At 47.6% G+C, this 23456-nt stretch overlaps 1 protein-coding gene across 1 annotated transcript in view; it reads left to right on the plus strand.

The window, feature by feature from the left end:
* The window catches only part of TSPAN3 (tetraspanin 3), a 50806-nt gene that overhangs the window by 16347 nt on the left and 11003 nt on the right, over positions 1-23456 (plus strand). The window contains exons 2-5 of the mRNA XM_063926583.1: positions 8657-8848; positions 11609-11683; positions 12112-12213; positions 12510-12662. Of these exons, the coding sequence (XP_063782653.1) occupies positions 8657-8848; positions 11609-11683; positions 12112-12213; positions 12510-12662 (522 nt within the window). The remainder of the gene's footprint in view (positions 1-8656; positions 8849-11608; positions 11684-12111; positions 12214-12509; positions 12663-23456) is intronic.

Here is a 23456-nt window from a genome sequence, read left to right on the forward strand (position 1 = left end):
GTATTCAGTTGTCAGGGTTAGCTACATATTCCTTTATTTGAGTGTGTGTATGTATATGTGTGTGTGTATATGTATGTATGTATGTATATATATATATATATATATATATATATATATATATATATATATATATATATATATACATATATATATATACATATACATACATACATACATACATACATACATTCATTCATTCATTCATTCATTCATTCATTCATTTTACAAAGTGACATCCTTCAATTTCCATCTTTTTATTTCTCTGACGTCCTAGTGGATGCTGGGAACTCCGTAAGGACCATGGGGAATAGCGGGCTCCGAAGGAGGCTGGGCACTCTAGAAAGATTTATGACTACCTGGTGTGCACTGGTTCCTCCCACTATGACCCTCCTCCAAGCCTCAGTTAGATCTTGTGCCCGGCCGAGGTGAGATGCACACTAGGGGCTCTCCTGAGCCCTTAGAAAGAAAGTATAGATTTAGGTTTTTTATTTTCAGTGAGACCTGCTGGCAACAGGCTCACTGCAGCGAGGGACTAAGGGGAGAAGAAGCGAACTCTCCTGCTTGCAGCCGGATTTGGCTTCTTAGGCTACTGGACACCATTAGCTCCAGAGGGATCGACCGCAGGCCCAGTCCTTGGTGTTCGGTCCCGGAGCCGCGCCGCCGTCCCCCTTACAGAGCCAGAAGCAAGAAGAGGTCCGGAAAAACGGCGGCAGAAGACATCCGTCTTCACCAAGGTAGCGCACAGCACTGCAGCTGTGCGCCATTGCTCCTCATACACACTTCACACTCCGGTCACTGAGGGTGCAGGGCGCTTGGGGGGGGGCGCCCTGAGCAGCAATAAAAACACCTTGGCTGGCAAAAAATACCACAATATATAGCCCCAGAGGCTATATATGTGGTAAATACCCCTGCCAGAATCCAGAAAAAAGCGGGAGAATAGCTCCGCCCCTTTTCCGCGGCCTATCTCCCTCAGACACACTGGCGCCATTTTCTCTTCACAGTGCAACTGGAAGAAAGCTCCCCAGGCTCTCCCCTGTAGTTTTCAGGCTCAAAGGGTAAAAAAGAGAGGGGGGGCACTAAATTTAGGCGCAATATTGTATATACAAGCAGCTATGGGGGAAAACTCACTCAGTTATAGTGTTAATCCCCTCATTATATAGCGCTCTGGTGTGTGCTGGCATACTCTCTCTCTGTCTCCCCAAAGGGCGTTGTGGGTCCTGTCCTCAGTCAGAGCATTCCCTGTGTGTGTGCGGTGTGTCAGTACAGCTGTGTCGACATGTTTGAGGAGGAGGCTTATATAGTGACGGAGCAGATGCCGATAAATGTGATGTCGCCCCCTGTGGGGCCGACACCAGAGTGGATGGTTAGGTAAAAGGTTTTAACCGACAGTGTCAACTCCTTACATAAAAGGGTGGATGACGTAACAGCTGTGGGACAGCCGGCTTCTCAGCCCGTGTCTGCCCAGGCGTCTCATAGGCCACCAGGGGCTCAAAAACGCCCGCTCATTCAGATGGCAGACACAGATGTCGACACGGAGTCTGACTCCAGTGTCGACAAGGTTGAGACATATACACAATCCACTAGGAACATCCGTGACTTGATCCCGGCAATAAAAATAATGTGTTACACATTTCTGACATTAACCTCTAAAAATTGGGTTTTTATGTTTGGGGAGAAAAAGCAGGCAGTGTTTTGTTCCCCCATCAGATGAATGAATGAAGCAGTGATCGCGCTGAGCCAAAAAAAAAGTGGGTCCCAGGGACCCCTCACTTTTAAAAATTGGGGTCCTACCGGTCTTTTTCGGGGTCCCATCGGAATGAAGGTTCATATTAATCTTAAGCTTGTTTGGACACTACAAAAGTGTTGCAGGGTGGGGGGATGGGGTGACAATGCTGCTGGGCTGTGTAGCATGCAGGACACCCTGCACCAGATGTGTAACTAGGCATTTTGGTGCCCTTAGGAAAGTGAATTGGTGTTCCACCTCCTAGACTGGGAAGCACAGGCAGTGCGCGCCGAAGGCGCGTTGCAAAATTTTAGAGGCGTGGCTTCATGGGGAAGGGGCGTGACCACATAATAGTGCCAATTCACATTACACCACACAGTAGTGCCGCTTATACACATTGCACCAGGTAGAACCTCCTATGCACACTGCGCCAGGTATAGCACTTTATACATATTGCGCCAGAGAGCACGTTATACACTTTGCTCCAGGTACAACACATTATACACTTTGCTCCAGGTAGAGCACTTATACAAATTGCACCAGGTAGAGCACATTTTAAACATTGCACCAGGTAGAACAATTACACACATTGCACCAGGTAGAGCACGTTATACACATTGCACCAGGTAGAGCACGTTACACACATTGCGCCAGGTAGAGCACGTTACACACATTGCGCCAGGTAGAGCACGTTACACACATTGCGCCAGGTAGAGCACGTTACATTGCGCCAGGTAGAGAGAGCACGTTATACACAATGCACCAGGTAGAGCACGTTATACACATTGCGCCAGGTAGAGCACGTTACACACATTGCGCCAGGTAGAGCACGTTACACACATTGCGCCAGGTAGAGCACGTTACATTGCGCCAGGTAGAGAGAGCACGTTATACACAATGCACCAGGTAGAGCACGTTACACACAATGCGCCAGGTAGAGCACGTTACACACAATGCGCCAGGTAGAGCACGTTACACACAATGCGCCAGGTAGAGCACGTTACACACGATGCGCCAGGTAGAGCACGTTACACACGTTGTAGCCATCATCTCGGACTCCCAGTTGTCGTCCCCAGACATAGTGATTGCGGGTGTCAGTGGAGGGGGTGTCTACAGTGATCGTGGGTGTCAGTGGGGGAGGGTGGTGTCCACAGTGATTGCGCGGGAAGGGGGTGTCCATAGTCATCACAGGTGTCAGTGGAGGGGGGTGATCGTGGGTGTCAGGGAAGGGGGTGCCCACAGTCATCTCAGGTGTCAGTGGAGGGGGTGATCTTGGGTGTCAGCGAGGGAAGGGGGTGCCCACAGTCATCTCAGGTGTCAGTGGAGGGGGTGATCTTGGGTGTCAGCGAGGGAAGGGGGTGCCCACAGTCATCTCAGGTGTCAGTGGAGGGGGTGATCTTGGGTGTCAGCGAGGGAAGGGGGTGCCCACAGTCATCTCAGGTGTCAGTGGGGGTGCCGAGGGGAGGAGTGATGACTGACATGTAGTGCAGCAGCTGTGGTCCTCTTCCTGCTCTGGTGCTGCAGCGATGGCCACTGAGCCCAGTGTGGCAGATGTAGGAGTCCGCTCTAAACCCCCAACCCGCACATATAAAGCAGCCAGCTCTCCTCTCTCCCCACACAACACACAAACAGTCACCGGCACTCACTCCCCCCCTTCCCCGCAGCACATACATGGGCACCAGCTCTGACATCCCCTGCCGGAAGAGCACATATAGTCTCCGGCGCTCCTCCCCCTCCCTCCCTCCCTCCCCCCCCCCGTACATTATCACCAGCGCTCCCCCGCAGTACATACAATCAATAGTGCCCGTTCACCCCGCAGCACAGTAAGTCACCAGCGCTCCCCCCGCCGCAGCACAGTCAATCACCAGCGCTCCCCCCGCCGCACATACAATCACTAGTGCTGTTCACCCCGCAGCACAGTCAGTCACTAGCGCTCCCCCCGCCGCACATGCACATACCTGCCAGCCTCACTGGGAGTCTTGCATAATGTTCCAGGGAGCCGCGCGATCATGGCGGGACCCTGTGAAGGAAGTCACTGCACATTAACAGGAGAGGAGCGGTAAGGCTCCACCTCCTATTTAAATCCAGGAAACAGCAATCACTCTGATTTGCTGCTGCGGAGCGCGTCCCCGGGGACCCTCCCATTTTTGAAAACTGAGTCACCGGACTATAAAAGTGGGTAAAATACGCGCTATAGCGCGTTTTTGCGATCACTGATGAAGTGTGTGAAAAGCGTGGGTTCCCCCTGATAAGAAACTGGTAATTTCTAAAAAGTTACTGATGGCGTACCTTTTCCCGCCAGAGGATAAGTTACGCTGGGAGATATCCCCTAGGGTGGATAAGGCGCTCACACGGTTGTCAAAATAGGTGGCACTGCCGTTTTAGGAACGGCCACTTTGAAGGTACCTGTTGATAAAAAGCAGGAGGCTATCCTGAAGTCTGTATTTACACACTCAGGTACTAGACTGAAACCTGCAGAGCGTGCTGCTGCAGCATGGTGACCCTGTCAAACATACTAGTTTGCTAACATGAGAACATATTAAAGACGTCGTCTTTTATATATGAGGGATGCACAGAGGGATATTTTGCCGGCTGGCATCCAAAATGAATGTAATGTCCATTCTGTCAGGAGGGTATTAGAGACCTGTCACTGGACAGGTGATGCTGACCTTAAAAGGCGCATAGAGATTCTGCCTTATAAGGGTGAGGAATTATTTGGGACCTGGGACCTCGTATCCGCAGCAACAGCTGGGAAGAAATATTTTTACCTCAGTTTTCCTCACAGACTAAGAAAGCACTGTATTATCAGGTACAGTCCTTTCGGCTTCAGAAAAGCAAGCGGGTCAAAGGCGCTTCCTTTCTGTACAAAGACAAGGGAAGAGGGAAAAAGCTGCACCAGTCAGCCTGTTCCCAGAATCATAATTCTTCTCTCGCTTCCTCTGAGTCCACAGCATGACGCGGGGGCTCCACAGGTGTAGCCAGGTACGGTGGGGGGCCGTCTCAAAAGTTTCAGCGATCAGTGGGCTCGCTCACAGGTGGATCCCTGTTTCATTCAAGTAGTATTTCAGGGGTACAAGCTGGAATTCGAGATGTCTTCCCCCCGCCGTTTCCTCAAATATGCCTTGCCGACAACTCCCTCAGGCAGGGAGGCTGTGCTAGAGGCAATTAATAAGCTGTATTCCCAGCAGGTAATACTTAAGGTGCCCCTACTTCAACAAGGACGGGGTTACTATTCCACATGGTTGGGGTACCGAAACCGCATGGTTCGGTGTGACCCTTCTTTATATTTAAAATCCTTGAACACATGCATAAAAAATTCAAGTTCAAGATGGAATCGCTCAGGGCGGTTATTGCAAGCCTGGACGAGGGGGATTACATGGTTTCCCGGGACATCAAGGATGCTTACCTGCATGTCCCTATTTACTATCCTCGTCAGGAGTACCTCAGATTTGTGGTACAGGATTACCATTACCAAGTCCAGACTCTGCCGTTTGGACTGTACATGGCACCGAGGGTGTTACCAAGGTAATGGCCGGAATGATGATACTCCTTCGAAAAAGGGGAGTTTTAATTATCCCGTACTTGGACAATCTCCTTTATAAGGGCGAGGTCCAAGGAGCAGTTGCTAGTCGGGGTAGCACTATTTTGGAAAGTGCTACAACAGCACGGTTGGATTCTAAACAGTCCAGAGTCACAGCTGGTTCCTACGACACGTCTACTGTTCCTGGGGATGGTTCTGGACACAGACCAGAAATAAGTGTTTCTCCCGGTGGAGAAAGCCAAGGAGCTGTCATCTCTAGTCAGAGACCTCCTGAAGCCAAAACAGTTATCGGTGCATCATTGCACGCGAGTCCTGGGAAAAATGTTAGCTTCCTACGAAGCAATCCCATTCGGCAGGTTCCATGCAAGAACTTTTCAGGGGGACCTGTTGGACAAGTGGTCCGGGTCGCATCTTCAGATGCATTAGGCTGATAACCCTGTCTCCAAGGACCAGGGTATCTCTACTGTAGTGGCTGCAGAGTGCCCATCTTCAAGAGGGCCGCAGGTTCGACATACAGGACTAGGTCCTAGTGACCATGGATGCCAGCCTTTGAGGCTGGGGGGCAGTCACACAGGGAAGAAACTTCCAGGGACTTTGGTCAAGTCAGGTGACTTCCCTACATAAATATTCTGGAACAGAGGGCCATTTACAATGCCCTGAGTCAGGCAAGGCCTCTGCTTCAAAACCAGCCGGTCCTGATCCAATCAGGCAACATCACGGCAGTCGCCCATGTAAACCAACAGGGCGGCACAGGAAGCAGGATGGCGATGGCAGAAGCCACAAGGATTCTCCGATGGGCGGAAAATCATGTGTTAGCACTGTCAGCAGTGTTCATTCCCGGAGTGGACAACTGGGAAGCAGATCTTCTCAGCAGACACGACTTCCACCCGAGAGTGTGGGGACTTCATCCAGAAGTCTTCCAAAGAATTGTACACCATTGGGAAAGGCCACAGGTGGACATGAAGGCGTCCCGCCTCAACAAAAAGCTATAAAAGATATTGCGCCAGGTCAAGGGACCTTCAGGCGATAGCTGTGGACGCTCTGGTAACACCGTGGGTGTACCAGTTGTTTTATGTGTTCCCCCCTCTGCCTCTCATACCAAAGGTACTGAGAATAATAAGAAGGCGAGGAGTAAGAACGATACTCGTTGTTCCGGATTGGCCAAGAAGAGCCTGGTACCCAGAACTTCAAGAAATTATATCAGAGGACCCATGGCCTCTGCCGCTCAGACAGGACCTGCTGCAGCAGGGGCCCTGTCTGTTCCAAGACTTACCGCGGCTACGTTTTGATGGCATGGCGGTTGAACGCCGGATCCTAAAGGAAAAGGGCATTCCGGAGGAAGTCATTCCTACGCTGATTCAAGCCAGGAAAGATGTAACTGCAAAACATTATCACCGCATATGGCGGAAATATGTTGCTTGGTGTGAGGCCAAAAAAGGCCCCAACAGAGGAATTTCAACTAGGTCGATTTCTGCATTTCCTACAAGCAGGAGTGTCTATGGGCCTAAAATTAGGCTCCATTAAGATACAGATCTCGGCTCTGTCGATTTTCTTCCAGAAAGCATTAGCTTCAGTACCTGAAGTTCAGACATTGTAAAAGGAGTGCTGCATATTCAGCCCCCGGTTGTGCCTCCAGTGGCACCTTGGGATCTCAACGTGGTGTTGAGTTTCTTAAAATCACATTGGTTTGAACCACTAAAAACCGTGGATCTAAAATATCTCACGTTGAAAGTGGTCATGTTATTGGCCTTGGTTTCGGCCAGGCGTGTATCAGAATTGGCGGCTTTATCATATAAAAGTCCTTATCTGATTTTCCATATGGATAGGGCAGAATTGAGGACTCGTCCCAAGTTTCTCCCTAAGGTGGTATCAGCTTTTCACTTGAACCAACCTATTGTGGTGCCTGCGGCTACTAGGGACTTGGAGGATTCCAAGTTACTGGACGTAGTCAGGGCCTTGAAAAATTATGTTTCCAGGACGGCTAGAGTCAGAAAAATTGACTCGCTATTTATCCTGTATGCACCCAACAGGCTGGGTGCTCCTGCTTCTAAGCAGACTATCGCTCGCTGGATCTGTGACACGATTCAGCAGGCGCATTCTGCGGCTGGACTGCCGCATCTTAAATCAGTGAAAGCCCATTCCACAGGGAAGGTGGGCTCATCTTGGGCGGCTGCCCGAGGGGTCTCGGCTTTACAACTTTGCCAAGCTGTTACTTGGTCAGGGGCAAACACGTTTGCAAAATTCTACAAAATTGATACCCTGGCTGAGGAGGACCTGGAGTTCTCTCATTCGGTGCTGCAAAGTCACCCGCACTCTCCCGCCCGTTTGGGAGCTTTGGTATAATCCCCATGGTCCTTACGGAGTTCCCAGCATCCACTAGGACGTCAGAGAAAATAGATTTTACTCACCGGTAAATCTATTTCTCGTAGTCCGTAGTGGATGCTGGGCGCCCATCCCAAGTGCGGATTGTCTGCAATACTTGTATATAGTTATTGCCTAACTAAAGGGTTATTGTTGAGCCATCTGTTGAGAGGCTCAGTTATATTCATACTGTTAACTGGGTATAGTATCACGAGTTATACGGTGTGATTGGTGTGGCTGGTATGAGTCTTACCCGGGATTCAAAATCCTTCCTTATTATGTCAGCTCGTCCGGGCACAGTGTCCTAACTGAGGCTTGGAGGAGGGTCATAGTGGGAGGAGCCAGTGCACACCAGGTAGTCATAAATCTTTCTAGAGTGCCCAGCCTCCTTCGGAGCCCGCTATTCCCCATGGTCCTTACGGAGTTCCCAGCATCCACTACGGACTACGAGAAATAGATTTACCGGTGAGTAAAATCTTATTTTTTTGTAAAGCAACTTTTTACTAAAGCACGGGATACATATGGCAGACAGGATGCTGGCTGTCAACTATACTGACAGCGGCGTCCTGTCTGCCGGAATCCCGGCAGCAAGTTCCCTCGCAAGCTCGCTGCGCTCACCATGCATCGGACCCTGTGGCATGCATAGTGATCTACAGGTTCTATTCCCACTCTGTTGGTGGCATGGATCCACCAACCGAGTAGAAATACCGGGCCAGTCAGGATTCCAGCTTTTCAGTTTATCGGCGGGTGTCTGGATTCCAGCGTCGGTCTCCTGAACGCCGGGATCCCGACAGCTGGTAAACTGACTGCATCCTTATAGCACTATACTGATTCCATTCACACTGGAAATGCTTAGAACATGTCTGCATGTAGCTACTACAAATTACATATAAACTTGGGACAGGGGGGTGTTTTTTTTTTTTTTATGCTTTCTGCTTTCATGTTTAATGTTCCTCAAAGTCAGTGTTTGTTTATATTCATAGTTGTGTAATGGTCTTTTTCACATTGGTATAATTTTCTCTCCTCTGCAGGCTGCCGCAGGTATTCTGTGCTACGTGGGAGCCTACGTCTTTATCACATATGATGATTATGACCACTTTTTTGAAGATGTTTACACCCTGATACCTGGTGTGATAATAATAACTGCAGGAGCTCTCCTGTTCATTATAGGCTTGATTGGTTGTTGTGCCACAATCCGGGAAAGTCGATGTGGCCTTGTAACAGTAAGTGTTCATTACCAGATATTACACACATTACATATAAAATGACCTTTGTACAGTTACAATAGTCAAATTCAGAGACTCATTTAATCATTTTCTTTCATTAGAATTAGGCTTCCCATCATCCTCTTATTCTCTCAGATGGCGGGGCACATTTATCAATGACTTTTATCGTACACAGTGCGTTTTAAAACTCATTGAGTAGGATATATGGTGCTGCAGCCAATCCGCTTCTGTCATGTGTTTGCACCATATATCATACGCAACAAGTTTTAAAACTTCTTGCGTGTGATAGAACTTGTTGATAAATGATCCTCTTATATTGGACACTCGAGAATCTATTTAATATGACAAGAGAAACAGATTAATGTTCGTATCACAAGATGTGACTTAAACTGAAATAAACTTTTGACTGCAAGTGGACAGAACCAGTGCAAACCAGTTTCATCTGATTCCTTAGGCTGATCCATTTTATTTGTCCTGTGGGAAAACAAAAAATAAAAAAAACTTCCTTTCCCCAACTGATTTATACATCACTAATGTTTGAGAGCCCTTTTTTCACACTAGGAAGCAGTGCTTTCCAAAGGATTTTTTTTTTAATTTTTAAAAAAAATTTTTTATATGCTATCGAAACATATTTGTAAGCATTTATACTCTTTTGGTTCATGTATCAAGCTGGGAAGAGTGGAGAAGTTGCCCATGGCAACCAATCATCCCCTACCTATCATTTTACAGAAATGCTACCTCAAAGCAGATTTGTTGCTATGGGCAACTTGTCCGCTTCTCCACTGCTTTATATAGCAACCCGCTATTTTTACAATAGGTGTTCAGGCAAAACACATCTGTACCGATAGAATGAGATTCTTATCGGCGTATCCTTAGTGTTTCTACCTGTGATTGCTTATTAGAATTGCCATGTCTGCTGGAGCATGGATATATTGAATCAAACTTCTGTGGCTGCAAAGCTATGGATTGTTGATCCCTGTGATACACGTGTTGTACATACACAATGAGCGTTTATAATGCTTGATGAACTAATAATAGGACACCCTGCATTTCTGGACTGTCAGGTGTTGGAAAACTATCTGCACTTACAATTGGATTATTACAGGCATCAATTAACTGATTATTACAGTTGATTAAGGTGTGGTCCGTATACGTTGGAAACACTAGAATGTATGCTAATTGTGTAGTTCTATAGACCAATGTATGAGTCGTTTAAAGTATGTTTTGACTATTGATCCAGTGTATAAGTCCTATTGGGTAAGTGTGTAATGTGTGTCCCAGGACTGCATTTAATTTGTAATCCCTAAATGTGGCACCACTATAGGTGGACATAGAAGTCCTAGAACCTTTTCCATTAAATAATGCAAATGAAAAATTGCACTGACTCGGTATGAGTCTTCCATTCTTGTTTGATTAGTGTGCACATTTTAGTATATTCTTAACGATGCGTTTAGCAGCTTCAGTAAATATTGCTATTTTTACACTTTGAGGAAATTGCTATATATTTTATAATTGTACTGTATGTAGCATCCGCTAGTCCATACGTTTTTTGGTTTTAGCTTTATGCTTGTATGAAATATCTGTAAGAAATCTCTGGAAGACACCATTTCTTCTCCAGTGTTTCTCTATGAAGCCTTCTGGCCACTGATTAGACGTGCCTCCCAGATGGGTGTGGCTTATTAGGTCTACAGTCAATAGGTTGACCGCTAATGGTCAACATGCATTAGGTCGACAGGGTCAAAAGGTCAACACACACAAAAGTTCGACTATTTGTTATTTTTTGGGGTGTTTTGTCACTTGTCTGCCGCAAACAGGTTACTATTCCCAATTATAGTTCATGTGGATTGTAAAGTATGAAAAAGTTTTGGGGGGAAATAAAAACTTGTCGACTATTGTCATGTCAACCTTTCAACCCTGTCACCCTTTTCAGCGGTCTACCTTTTACATGTCGACCTTTTGACCCTGTCCTGCTAATGCATGTCTACCATTAGTGGTCGACCGATTGACTAGCCCTTTTTAGTGTAGATCTATAGAACGTATACCCTCTGAGACATGAAAAACAGGGTTTCAAGAAAACCAACTAGTTGCCTGTTTAAATAGCTGTTAAACTTTATGGTACATTATTAATTGGGGACTGCTCTGATGACTTAAAGGTAACATATCTGCATGTAATTAAACCTGCAGTTCATTTGCTAGCAAAGCCTTAATTCTTTCCTTCTAACCTAAGTGCTGTGTCTACAGCGGTAAAAAGGCTTAGTGGCATCTAAAGCTATCTAATGTGTTGCCCAGTTTTTGATGAGGAGATACGTTCTGCAGATGTGCATAATATAATATTTAAATATATTTTTTTTTAAAAAATACTTTTTAAAGTATATTTAATACATAAAAAAAAACAACAATGTTATGAATGGTTTTAAAGGGAAAAATCGTCCGTTAAGTGGTTTAAAGGCTTCAAATTAACGTGTCTGTATATTTTGGTATAATAATACAAGCTATAGCTAAACAGCAGATTATACAATTACTGCCCTAGACCATGTCATGCCTCATACAATCCTGCTTTACAATACATACATTCCCCTTCAATCCAACATTGAGTGGCAAATTTTGAACAAGACGAGAATCTATCGTGCACTCGTAAGCAGGGAATGATTGAGAAGAGATTACCTCAGTCTTCTCCTCCTAACCCATATAACCGTTATGTCACTGATGTTTAGGAATACATTACCCTGACTTTCTGATCTTCTCTTCTTTCCCCAGTTTGTGGTTATCTTGCTGTTGGTATTTGTGACTGAAGTTGTTGTGGTGGTCCTAGGGTACATCTACAGAGCCAAGGTAATGTATGCGGGCTGTGACCTGCTTATCCGCATGTATACTTGTTGTTTATCTGTAGATTTGCTTTTGTGACTTGTTTCACAACACTAGTTACCTGCATTTATTTCCATTTCTCTACTTCAGTCATGTTTTCTGAAGCTTAAAGCTAATTTACGAAGCGGAGGCTTTTCCAAGCTGCCAATTCTCAGCAGTATTGATTCCTACATTTAGACTATCAATGTCAGGCTTTGCATGTTCTTGTCATTTAGAATTTGTGTATTCCAGTTGAATGTCTTTAAGTATATTAAAGTGTGATTTCAGGATTTCCTGTCATACAAGGATGGTGTATGCACACCGTGTGCATACAACATTTACTGCTGTATTAATGTAAAATGTCTTTTCCTGCTGCTAAATAAACAATACACGTGTGGTTTTTTTGTGTTTGTTAGGTGGAAGATGAAGTTGATAAAAGCATTTCAAATGTATTCAACCAGTATAATGACCTTTCCCCTGACTCTGCAAGCCGAGCTATCGATTATGTTCAGAAGCAGGTAAATATATAGCCCACGGCCACTTCTTTATTTATTCCAAAGTAAAGATGAGGTCATATAAAGCGGCATTATTTATGTGGAGCTAAAAATGTCTACAAATGCATGTGGGGAAAGTAAGGTAAAGTCTTGGCACAGTAAATTAGGGGCAGACAACCTCTATCACGCCAAGGTTAAATAACATTTCTTAGAATGTCAACAAAGAAATATAAAATACTGCACACACTTTTAAATACAGTTCATGCCATTCACAAATGTTTGGTTATATGCGTATTAAAGGAGTTTTCATTTTTCACCAGCTTCACTGCTGCGGCATACACAACTATTCAGACTGGGAGAACACACCATGGTTTAACAGAACAAAAAAGAATAATGTTCCGATAAGTTGCTGCAGATATGACGCGTTTAACTGTACAGGCAGCCTGAACAGGCCTGAAGATCTTTACTACGAGGTAAGAAATCTCCTGCGCCAGGCAGCAGTCCTGTATTGGGTGATGGCTGTAGGTAATGCTTCCATGTGTTCACAGGACTTCATGAACTGAAAACCTACTTCTATATTATAACAGTGCAATGGGGAATCCCATATCTTGTGTTGGTAGAGTGTGGCTTTAGTGACCTATTTGCTGAGGATGTATGAAATGTCTGCTGATTTATGTTACACCACTAGGAAGCACACATTGCCTCTCTTCCCATCATTGCTGAGCATAATGCTTTGAATATGCTTGTGGAAAGTATGTTTCTGTTCCTCACTTCATGGCAGCCACACTATGGGTTAACGACCCATTCCCCTATCATAGACAGGAGGTTTTTTCTTCTAGTACCGCCCACCTTGGATATATAAGCGTGCCCCTCCTCTTCCTGTTTTTTTTTTTTTTTTTTTTTTTTTTACATTTATTTTATATACAGAAGTAGGTTTTTTATTTTGACAGAGTGCGGCAGTGCCGCTGTTATGGGGTAGGCTCATAAAGTATTGCTGGCGGTTACAGCCTTTAGGCATATCCCCCTGTACCTGTTTAGAGGCATGATGGAAATAGCGGCTGCCGGTATTTGTGCTGGTATGGCCGAGTACAGGTGAGATCTCTTCCCATCATAGCAGCTGGTTGACCTGGAAGCAGCGGTGAGCGGCGTCAAGGCCGGGAGCTCACTGCGTCAGTGCGGCTTTCGGGAGGTCACGTGTTCAATCCTGGAAGTCTGCGCGGCGCCAGTCTGCACATGTGCTGGATGGCTGGCTGAGTACAGGGAGGCAGTGAGCGGTGTCAGAGCCGGAATATCATAGTATTAGCGCGACTTCCGGGAGGTCAGGTGCTCAATCCTGGAAGTTTACGTGGTGCTTGTGCCCAGCGGGAGTCAAAGGGCTTTTTAAGAGGCTGAAGCGGGATGCATTTCAGCACTGTGTGTGTTCATGGCAGCAGAGTCAAGCAGCATGGATGAGCCTGTATCCCAGAGGTCTGATAAAGTCCAGCCGAGGTAAGTCCTCATAGAGAGCTGGTTATGTTTGTTCTTGCGGTTAGTTAGGTTAGTGATTAGGTTGATTTTTTGGGGTGTTTTTTTTTTTTTTTTTTTGTAATGTATTTTTCAGTGTGTCTGATCCAGGTAAAAAGAAGATACGCAAGAAAAGAATGTGTCTAGGAAATGCCCTGCATGTGATCAATTGTTCACTGGGGGTCAAGAGGATACTATGTGCAATGATTGTGTTAAAGAGCCTACACCTCCAGTTAAATCATCTGAGCAGCTGGCTGAGCTTATGGAGTGGATGAAAAAGTCCTCTGTGACCCAAGTTGAATTTGTGCAGAGATCTAAGTGTTCTAGGTCACAATCCAGTTTGGACTATGATTATGGACCATTTCCAGATTTATTGTCGCAGGAAGGTTGTGATGGGGACACCAGCGCAGAGTCTGGAGAAATTCAGGAAGATGATAGATTATTTCTGCTGCGGGGTACACTGGGCTCCACAAGTCTGGACAATGGGGTGTAGAGTAGGATCTTAATCCGAGGCACCAACAGACTCAAAGCTTTGACTGTTCCCAGAATGCACAGCACCGCCTCCTATATCACCCCGCCTCCCAGCACAGGAGCTCAGTTTGTCAGTTGGTGCTGCAGTAAGCAGGCACTTAACAGAGGGGCTGCTTCAAGCAGCCCTAAGAAAAGCTTTTTATGAGGTAAAAAGTGAAGACTTCAAGGGCAGCAGCGGTGGTAAATGTCTTGTGACATTCACTGCTGCAGCTCCTGCTCTCCCCAGCGGCGCTGTACACTCCCGAGCCCTGGTTGCCGGGTACCTATAGCGGAGGCTCCGGTTTTCTTCACGTTAGACACACACGGCTGGGGCTCTCCAGGATCACGTGGCCGCGCTTCGGGAGGTGGTAAGTGGGTCCCGCTCGCGTGACCCGGTCTTTATCGCGATCCGGCGCAGTCAGTGGGAGGCGGGCCGAGCGCGCTGGTGGTGGACACTGTAGCAGTACAGGCGATCCCGCTAGATCACCAGGGCATGGGCGCAGGTCGGGTTTTCTCTCTAAACCACTTCTTATATCGCCCACAGTACCCGGTGGTTTTGCCAGCAAGGGGGATAAGGCTTAGACATGAAGCCCCTCCCCCAGCCCCAGGGCGCCATTTCCCGCAAATGTTCCCGCCCTGGAGCTGCATCTCTGTCTTTTCCTCACTCCCTGTCAGTGTCTGCGGCGCCATTATCCCTCAGCTCACTGTGCCTGGGACTGCTTGGGCAAATCCTCCTATGTAAAGCCGCCTGGTTGTCAGCGCTGTGCCTTTACATGACACTTAAGTATTCTACCTGCCTTTTTAGACAGTGATAGCTAAGCGAGTGCATTTAGTCAGGGTTTTATAGTACAATTACCCTGTGATATACATCCAGTTCTTACTGTGTACTGTTATATCTACTGTTATATAGCTGTGTAAGCTAGTCCAGTATTATTGTCTTAATAACCTCTGCATTGTACAAACTGTGACCTTCTGTGTGTGCATTTGATAGCTGAGTGTTGTCCATCTCGTGTCTTTCACTCAACTTGCTATCCCTATATTCTATAACCTGAGGGGGCTTGGTGCGTCAGGTGTTATCTAATATAGGATTTCTCTAACGTCCTAGTGGATGCTGGGGACTCCGTCAGGACCATGGGGATAGCGGCTCCGCAGGAGACAGGGCACAAAAGCAAGCTTTTAGGATCACATGGTGTGTACTGGCTCCTCCCCCTATGACCCTCCTCCAAGCCTCAGTTAGGTTTTTGTGCCCGGCCGAGAAGGGTGCAATCTAGGTGGCTCTCTTAAAGAGTTACTTAGAAAAAGTTTTTAGGTTCTTTATTTTCAGTGAGTCCTGCTGGCAACAGGCTCACTGCATCGAGGGACTTAGGGGAGAGATTTTCAACTCACCTGCGTGCAGGATGGATTGGATTCTTAGGCTACTGGACATAGCTCCAGAGGGAGTCGGAACACAGGGCTCGCCCTGGGGTTCGTCCCGGAGCCGCGCCGCCGACCCCCCTTGCAGACGCTGAAGATGAAGAGGTCCGGAACCAGGCGGCAGAAGACTCTCAGTCTTCATCAGGTAGCGCACAGCACTGCAGCTGTGCGCCATTGTTGTCAGCACACTTCACACAGCGGTCACGGAGGGTGCAGGGCGCTGGGGGGGGGCGCCCTGGGCAGCAATGTATAATACCTGTATGGCGAAAAATACATCACATATAGCCCTTGAGGCTATATGGATGTATTTAACCCCTGCCAGATATCTAAAACTCCGGAGAAGAAGCCCGCCGAAAAGGGGGCGGGGCCTATTCTCCTCAGCACACAGCGCCATTTTCCCTCACAGAAAGGCTGGTGGGAAGGCTCCCATGCTCTCCCCTGCACTGCACTACAGAAACAGGGTTAAAACAGAGAGGGGGGGCACTGATTTGGCGATATGTATATATATTAAAATGCTATAAGGGAGGAACACTTATATAAAGGTTGTCCCTGGATAATTATAGCGTTTTGGTGTGTGCTGGCAAACTCTCCCTCTGTCTCCCCAAAGGGCTAGTGGGTCCTGTCCTCTATCAGAGCATTCCCTATGTGTGTGCTGTATGTCGGTACGTGTGTGTCGACATGTATGAGGAAAATATTGGTGAGGAGGCGGAGCAAATTGCCTGTAATGGTGATGTCACTCTCTAGGGAGTCGACACCGGAATGGATGGCTTATTTATGGAAATTACGTGACAATGTCAACACGCTGCAAGCCGGTTGACGACATGAGAGGGCCGGCGAACAAATTAGTATCTGTCCAGGCGTCTCAAACACCGTCAGGGGCTGTAAAATGCCCATTTACCTCAGTCGGTCGACACAGACCCAGACACGGACACTGATTTCAGTGTCGACGGTGAAGAAACAAACGTATTTTCTTTTAGGGCCACACGTTAAGGGCAATGAAGGAGGTGTTACATATTTCTGATACTCCAAGTACCACAAAAAAGGGTATTATGTGTGAGGTGAAAAAACTACCTGTAGTTTTTCCTGAATCAGATAAATTAAATGAAGTGTGTGATGATGCGTGGGTTTCCCCCGATAGAAAATTATTGGCGGTATACCCTTTCCCGCCAGAAGTTAAGGCGCGGTGGGAAACACCCCTCAGGGTGGATAAGGCGCTCACACGCTTATCAGAACAAGTGGCGGTACCATCTACGGATAGGGCCGTACTTAAGGAGCCAGCTGATAGGAGGCTGAAAAATATCCTAAAAAGTATACACACACATGCTGGTGTTATACTGCGACCAGCGATCGCCTCAGCCTGGATGTGCAGAGCTGAGGTGGCTTGGTCGGATTCCCTGACTAAAAATATTGATACCTTTGACAGGGACAGTATTTTATTGACTATAGAGCATTTAAAGGATGCATTTCTATATATGCGAGATGCGCAGAGGGATATTTGCACTCTGGCATCAAGAGTAAATGCGATGTCCATATCTGCAAGAAGATGTTTATGGACACGACAGTGGTCAGGTGATGCAGATTCCAAACGGCACAAAGATGTATTGCCGTATAAAGGGGAGGAGTTATTTGGGGTCGGTCCATGGGACCTGGTGGCCAGGGCAACTGCTGGAAAATCCACCGTTTTTTACCCTAAGTCACATCTCTGCAGAAAAAGACACCGTCTTTTCAGCCTCAGTCCTTTCGTCCCTATAAGAGTCATATCTGCCCAGGGATAGAGGAAAGGGAAGAAGACTGCAGCAGGCAGCCCATTCCCAGGAACAGAAGCCCTCCACCGCTTCTACCAAGTTCTCAGCATGACGCTGGGACCGTACAGGACCCCTGGATCCTACAAGTAGTATCCAAGGGGTACAGATTGGAATGTCGAGAGGTTTCCCCCCTCGCAGGTTCCTGTAGTCTGCTGTACCAATGTCTCCCTCCGACAGGGAGGCAGTATTGAAAACAATTCACAAGCTGTATTCCCAGCAGGTGATAATAAATTTACCCCTCCGACAACAAGGAAAGGGGTATTACTCCACACTATATGGTGGTACTGAAGGCTAGGTGAGACCTATTCTAAATCTGAAAAATTTGAACACTTACAAGGGTTCAAATCCAGATGGAGTCACTCAGAGCAGTGATAGCAAAGAACAAGGGGACTATATGGTGTCCCGGGACATCAGGGATGCTTACCTCCATGTCCCAAAATTTGCCTTTTCTCACCAAGGGTACCTCAGGTTCGTGGTACAGAACTGTCACTATCAGTTTCAAGACGATGCCGTTGGATTGTCCAAGGCACCCCGGGTCCTTACCAAGGTAATGACCGAAAGGAGGATTCGTCTTCAAAGAAAATGGACGACCTCCTGATAAGAACAAGGTCCAGAGAACAGTTGGAGGTCGGAGTAGCACTATCTCAAGTAGTTCTACGACAGCACGGGTGGATTCTAAATATTCCAAAACCGCAGTTGTTCCGACGACACGTCTGCTGGTCCTAGGGATGATTCTGGACACAGTCCAGAAAAAGGTGTTTCTCCCAGAGGAGAAAGCCAGGGAGTTATCCGAGCTAATCGGGATCCTCCTAAAACCAGGAAAAGTGTCAGTGCATCATTGCACAAGAGTCCTGGTAAAAAATGGTGGCTTATTACGAAGCGCTTCCATTCGGCAGATTTCACACAAGAACTCTTCAGTGGGATCTGCTGGACAAATGGTCCGGATCGCATCTTCAGATGCATCAGCGGATAACCCTATATCCAAGGACAAGGGTGTCTCTCCTGTGGTGATTACAGAGTGCTCATCTTCTAGAGGGCCGCAGATTCGGCATTCAGGATTGGATACTCGTGACCACGGAGGCCAGCCTGAGAGGCTGGGGAGCAGTCACACAAGGAGTGTGATCAAGTCTGGAGAATTCTCTCCACATAAATATACTGGAGCTAAGAGCAAATTTATAATGCTCTAAGCTTAGCAAGACCTCTGCTTCAAGGTCAGCCGGTATTGATCCAGTGGGATAACATCACGGCAGTCGCCCACGTAAACAGAAAGGGCGGCACAAGAAGCAGGAGGGCAGTGGCAAAACTGCAAGGATTTTTCGCTAGGCGGAAAATCATGTGATAGCACTGTCAGCAGTGTTCATTCCGGGAGTGGACGACTGGGAAGCAGACTTCCTCAGCAGGCACGACCTCCACCCGGGAGAGTGGGAACTTCATCGGGAAGTTTTCCGCATGATTGTGAACCGTTGGGAAAGACCAAAGGTGGACATGATGGCGTCCCGCCCGAACAAAAAAATGGGACAGGTATTGCGCCAGGTCACGAGACCTTCAGGCGATAGCTGTGGACGTCCTGGTAACACCGTGGGTGTAACAGTCGGTGTATGTGTTCCCTTCTCTGCTTCTCATAACCAAGGTATTGAGAATTATAAGACATAGAGGAGTAAGAACTATACTCGTGGCTCCGGATTGGCCAAGAGGGACTTGGTAACCGGAACTTCAAGAGATGCTCACAGAGGACTAATGGCCTCGGGAGCTAAGAAGGGATTTGCTTTCAGCAAGTACCATGTCTGTTCCAAGAGGAACCGTGGCATCGGCCTTTAAGAAAGGACCTGCTCCAGCAGGGACCTTGTCTGTTCCAAGACTTACCGCGACTGCGTTTGACGGCATGGCGGTTTGAACGCCGGATCCTAAGGGAAAAGGCATTCCGGAAGAGGTCATACCTACCCTGGTCAAAGCCAGGAAGGAGGTGACCGCACAACGTTATCACCACATGTGGTAAAAATATGTTGCGTGGGTGAGGCCAGGAAGGCCCCACGAAAAAATTTCAACTAGGTCGATTTCTGCACTTCCTGCAAACAGGAGTGTCTATGAGCCTCAAATTGGGGTCCATTAAGGTTCAAGTTTCGGCCCTATAGATTTTCTTCCAGAAAGAATTGGCTTCAGTTCCTGAAGTCCAGACGTTTGTCAAGGGAGTATTGCATATACAGCCCTTGTGTGCCTCCAGTGGCACCGTGGGATCTCAACGTAGTGTTGGGATTCCTCAAATCATATTGGTTTGAACCACTCAAATCTGTGGATTTGAAATATCTCACATGGAAAGTGACCATGCTGTTGGCCCTGGCCTCGGCCAGGCGATTGTCAAAATTGGCGGCTTTGTCTTACAAAAGCCCATATTTGATTTTCCATTCGGACAGGGCAGAACTGCGGACTCGTCCCCAGTTTCTTCCTAAGGTGGTGTCAGCGTTTCACCTGAAACAACCTATTGTGGTGCCTGCGGCTACTAGGGACTTGGAGGACTCCAAGTTGCTAGACGTTGTCAGGGCCCTGAAAATATATATATATAATTCCAGGACGGCTGGAGTCAGAAAGTCTGACTTGCTGTTTTATATTGTAGGCACCCAAAAAGCTGGGTGCTCCTGCTTCTAAGCAGACTTTTGCTCGTTGGATTTGTAGTACAATTCAGCTTGCACATTCTGTGGCAGGCCTGCCACAGCCAAAATCTGTAAATGCCCATTCCACAAGGAAGGTGGGCTCATCTTGGGCGGCTGCCCGAGGGGTCTCGGCTTTACAACTTTGCCGAGCAGCTACTTGGTCAGGGGCAAACACGTTTGCTAAATTCTACAAATTTGATACCCTGGCTGAGGAGGACCTGGAGTTCTCTCATTCGGTGCTGCAGAGTCATCCGCACTCTCCCGCCCGTTTGGGAGCTTTGGTATAATCCCCATGGTCCTGACGGAGTCCCCAGCATCCACTAGGACGTTAGAGAAAATAAGATTTTACTTACCGATAAATCTATTTCTCATAGTCCGTAGTGGATGCTGGGCGCCCATCCCAAGTGCGGATTGTCTGCATTACTTGTACATAGTTATTGTTACAAAAAAATCGGGTTATTATTGTTGTGAGCCATCTTTTTTAGAGGCTACTTCATTGTTATCATACTGTTAACTGGGTTCAAATCACAAGTTGTACGGTGTGATTGGTGTGGCTGGTATGAGTCTTACCCGGGATTCAAGATCCTTCCTTATTGTGTACGCTCGTCCGGGCACAGTACCTAACTGAGGCTTGGAGGAGGGTCATAGGGGGAGGAGCCAGTACACACCATGTGATCCTAAAAGCTTGCTTTTGTGCCCTGTCTCCTGCGGAGCCGCTATCCCCATGGTCCTGACGGAGTCCCCAGCATCCACTACGGACTATGAGAAATAGATTTATCGGTAAGTAAAATTTTATTTTTCACAAAGATATACTGTATTACGTATTTTTCTCTGTGATTTGGTCACCATATCTCTCCTTTTATCTCTGCTAGTGCTGACTACACTGCGCAGGGGTTTGGGATATTGTGCTGCTGATAATTGTACTGTTACCTTATACTGCAAGTTATATCATGTCTGCTTCTGAGGGTAACTGTTCTGGGGCGGAACACACTGCTGGTGTTGCTGAAGCCACAGGCACATATGAGGAGAATATAGCAGCTGTGGGCTCTGGTTCTGAGGGCTCCTTGCCCCCCAGTGGGACTGTGGCAACGGAGGCACATACTGACCCACCGTGGGACGCTTTTTCCACGCTTCTGCATACGCTAGTTCATAAACTAACACCACCTATGGGACCCCCAATGCCGGTACAACCGTATGTGGGCCCTGCAGCTAACCCGCCGTGGGCGGACGATTTATCTGCTCCATTAAAGAAGTTGAACCAGTCCTTGACTACTAAAGTCTGACCAATGCTCGCCTAAATCCAAGAGGTCCTCTAAGCGAGCGCTCGTCTCCTCACAATCCACTGCTGTCACTGACACCTCGTCTGATGAGGACAGCACTTACACTGACCCCACAGGTTCTGACTCCGATACGGCTGATGGGGAGGGTAGTTCACATGTGGATGTTCCTGACCTTTTGGAGGCTAATAAGTTAATTCTGCAGATTACGGATGATCCCGAGCCATCCGTGCCTCCTAAGAAACCAGATAGGTTCAAGCGTCAGAAGGTGGTTAAACAGGTTTTACCTCACTCTGATCACCTAGTGCAGGCATGTCCAAACTGCAGCCCTCCAGCTGTTGAGAAACTACACATCCCAGCATGCCCTGACACAGCTTCAGTATTCTCTGACATCAAAACTGTGTCAGGGCATGCTGGGATATGTAGTTTCACAACAGCTGGAGGGCCACAGTTTGGACATGCCTGACGTGGATATATGTCAGGAACCCTGGGAAAACCCAGGTACGGAGTTTGTGCCTCAAAAAAAGATGCTGGCTCGCTATCCCCTCGCGCCAGAGCTGTCTAAGAATTGGGAAACACCTCCTCCAGTGGACTCACATGTGGCTAGGATGGTGGTTTCCTCAGCTCTACCTGTCACTACCGTCACGTCTCTGAAAGAGCCTACGGATAAACGTGTGGAGGGTTGTCTAAAAGCGATTTATACCCTCACGGGTGCTGCACAAAGGCCTACTATTGCAGCTTCATAGGCTGCTGAGGCTATTGAAGCATGGGCCTTGGAGTTAGAAGCTGAAATCTCCTCTGACCATGCTAGACAATGCTTGTCATATATTGTCACAGCTTCTCGATATATTAAAGAGGCGGCTTCTGATGCCGGTATCCTGGCTGCCAAGGCCTCTACTACGTCAGTCCTGGCTCGCCGGATATTGTGGCTGAGATCCTGGTCTGTGGATCTGGACTGTAGAAAAACCCTGGAGGTACCCCCTTTCAAGCGAGATATTCTGTTTGGGGAGGACTTAAATAAGATAGTGGCTGACTTGGGTACTGCCAAAACTGCCTGTCTACCTAATACCGCTCCTTCTGTGTCGAAGGCTAAAGGTACGTCCTTTCGCCCCTTTCGTCATTCAGGTAAAGCAAAAGGTCAGGCGTACCATAAGCGGGCCCGCACTTCCAAACCTGATAAACTGAAGCCCAAAAGAGCCTGGGCTGCCCGTCAGCCAGCTGCCAAGACGATAAACCTGCCGAATGACCAGCTGCCAAGACCGATAAACCTGCTGAATGACCAGCTGCCAAGACCGATAAACCTGCCGCACGACGGGGCGGGCCTCCCTCTGGGAGATCCCAGGGTGGGGGGCCGGCTTCTAGGGTATACCCAGGAATGGTTGAAGACCACTTCAGATGCCTGGGTACGGGAAGTGGTCACTCGAGGTTACGCCATTGCTTTCAAAAACCGACCCCCTCATCGATTTTGCCAGACAGATGTCCCTTTGGACCGGACAAAGGCAAAAACTCTACACTCGGTGGTACAGACCCTCCTGGATACAGGAGTCGTAGTACAGGTGCCTCTTGCTCAGAGGGGCCGGGGGTACTATTCTCCGCTGTTTCTAGTCCCAAAACCAAATGGGTCCTCCCGGCCCATTCTCAACCTCAAGGCACTGAACTGAAGATTTCCAAGTTCCGTATGGAAACCCTTCGCTCTATAGTTCTAGCCTTGGAACCTGGGGACTACATGGTCTCCTTGGACATACAGGATGCTTACCTGCATATTCCTATAGCAGTGTCACATCAACAATACCTGAGGTTTGCTATTGGCAACATCCATTACCAGTTTCGGGCGTTATCTTTTGGTTTAACAACTGCTCCGCGAGTCTTCACCAAAGTTATGACGGTGGTACTCCGCCATCAAGGGGTCAGGATACTGCCGTATCTGGACGACTTGTTAATCCTGGCAAATTCCCCAGATCTTTTCCTGTGTCATCTGGATATGACGGTCCGGTTTCTACAAGCCCACGGGTGGCTCATCAACTGGAAGAAATCCTCCCTGGTCCCTGCTCAGAGCATGGTGCTCCTGGGAGCGCTATTGGACACTCACAACCAGCGGTTGTTCTTGTCTC

This window comes from Pseudophryne corroboree, chromosome 6 (assembly GCF_028390025.1).
Source record: "Pseudophryne corroboree isolate aPseCor3 chromosome 6, aPseCor3.hap2, whole genome shotgun sequence".
Classification (NCBI taxonomy): Eukaryota; Metazoa; Chordata; class Amphibia; order Anura; family Myobatrachidae; genus Pseudophryne; species Pseudophryne corroboree.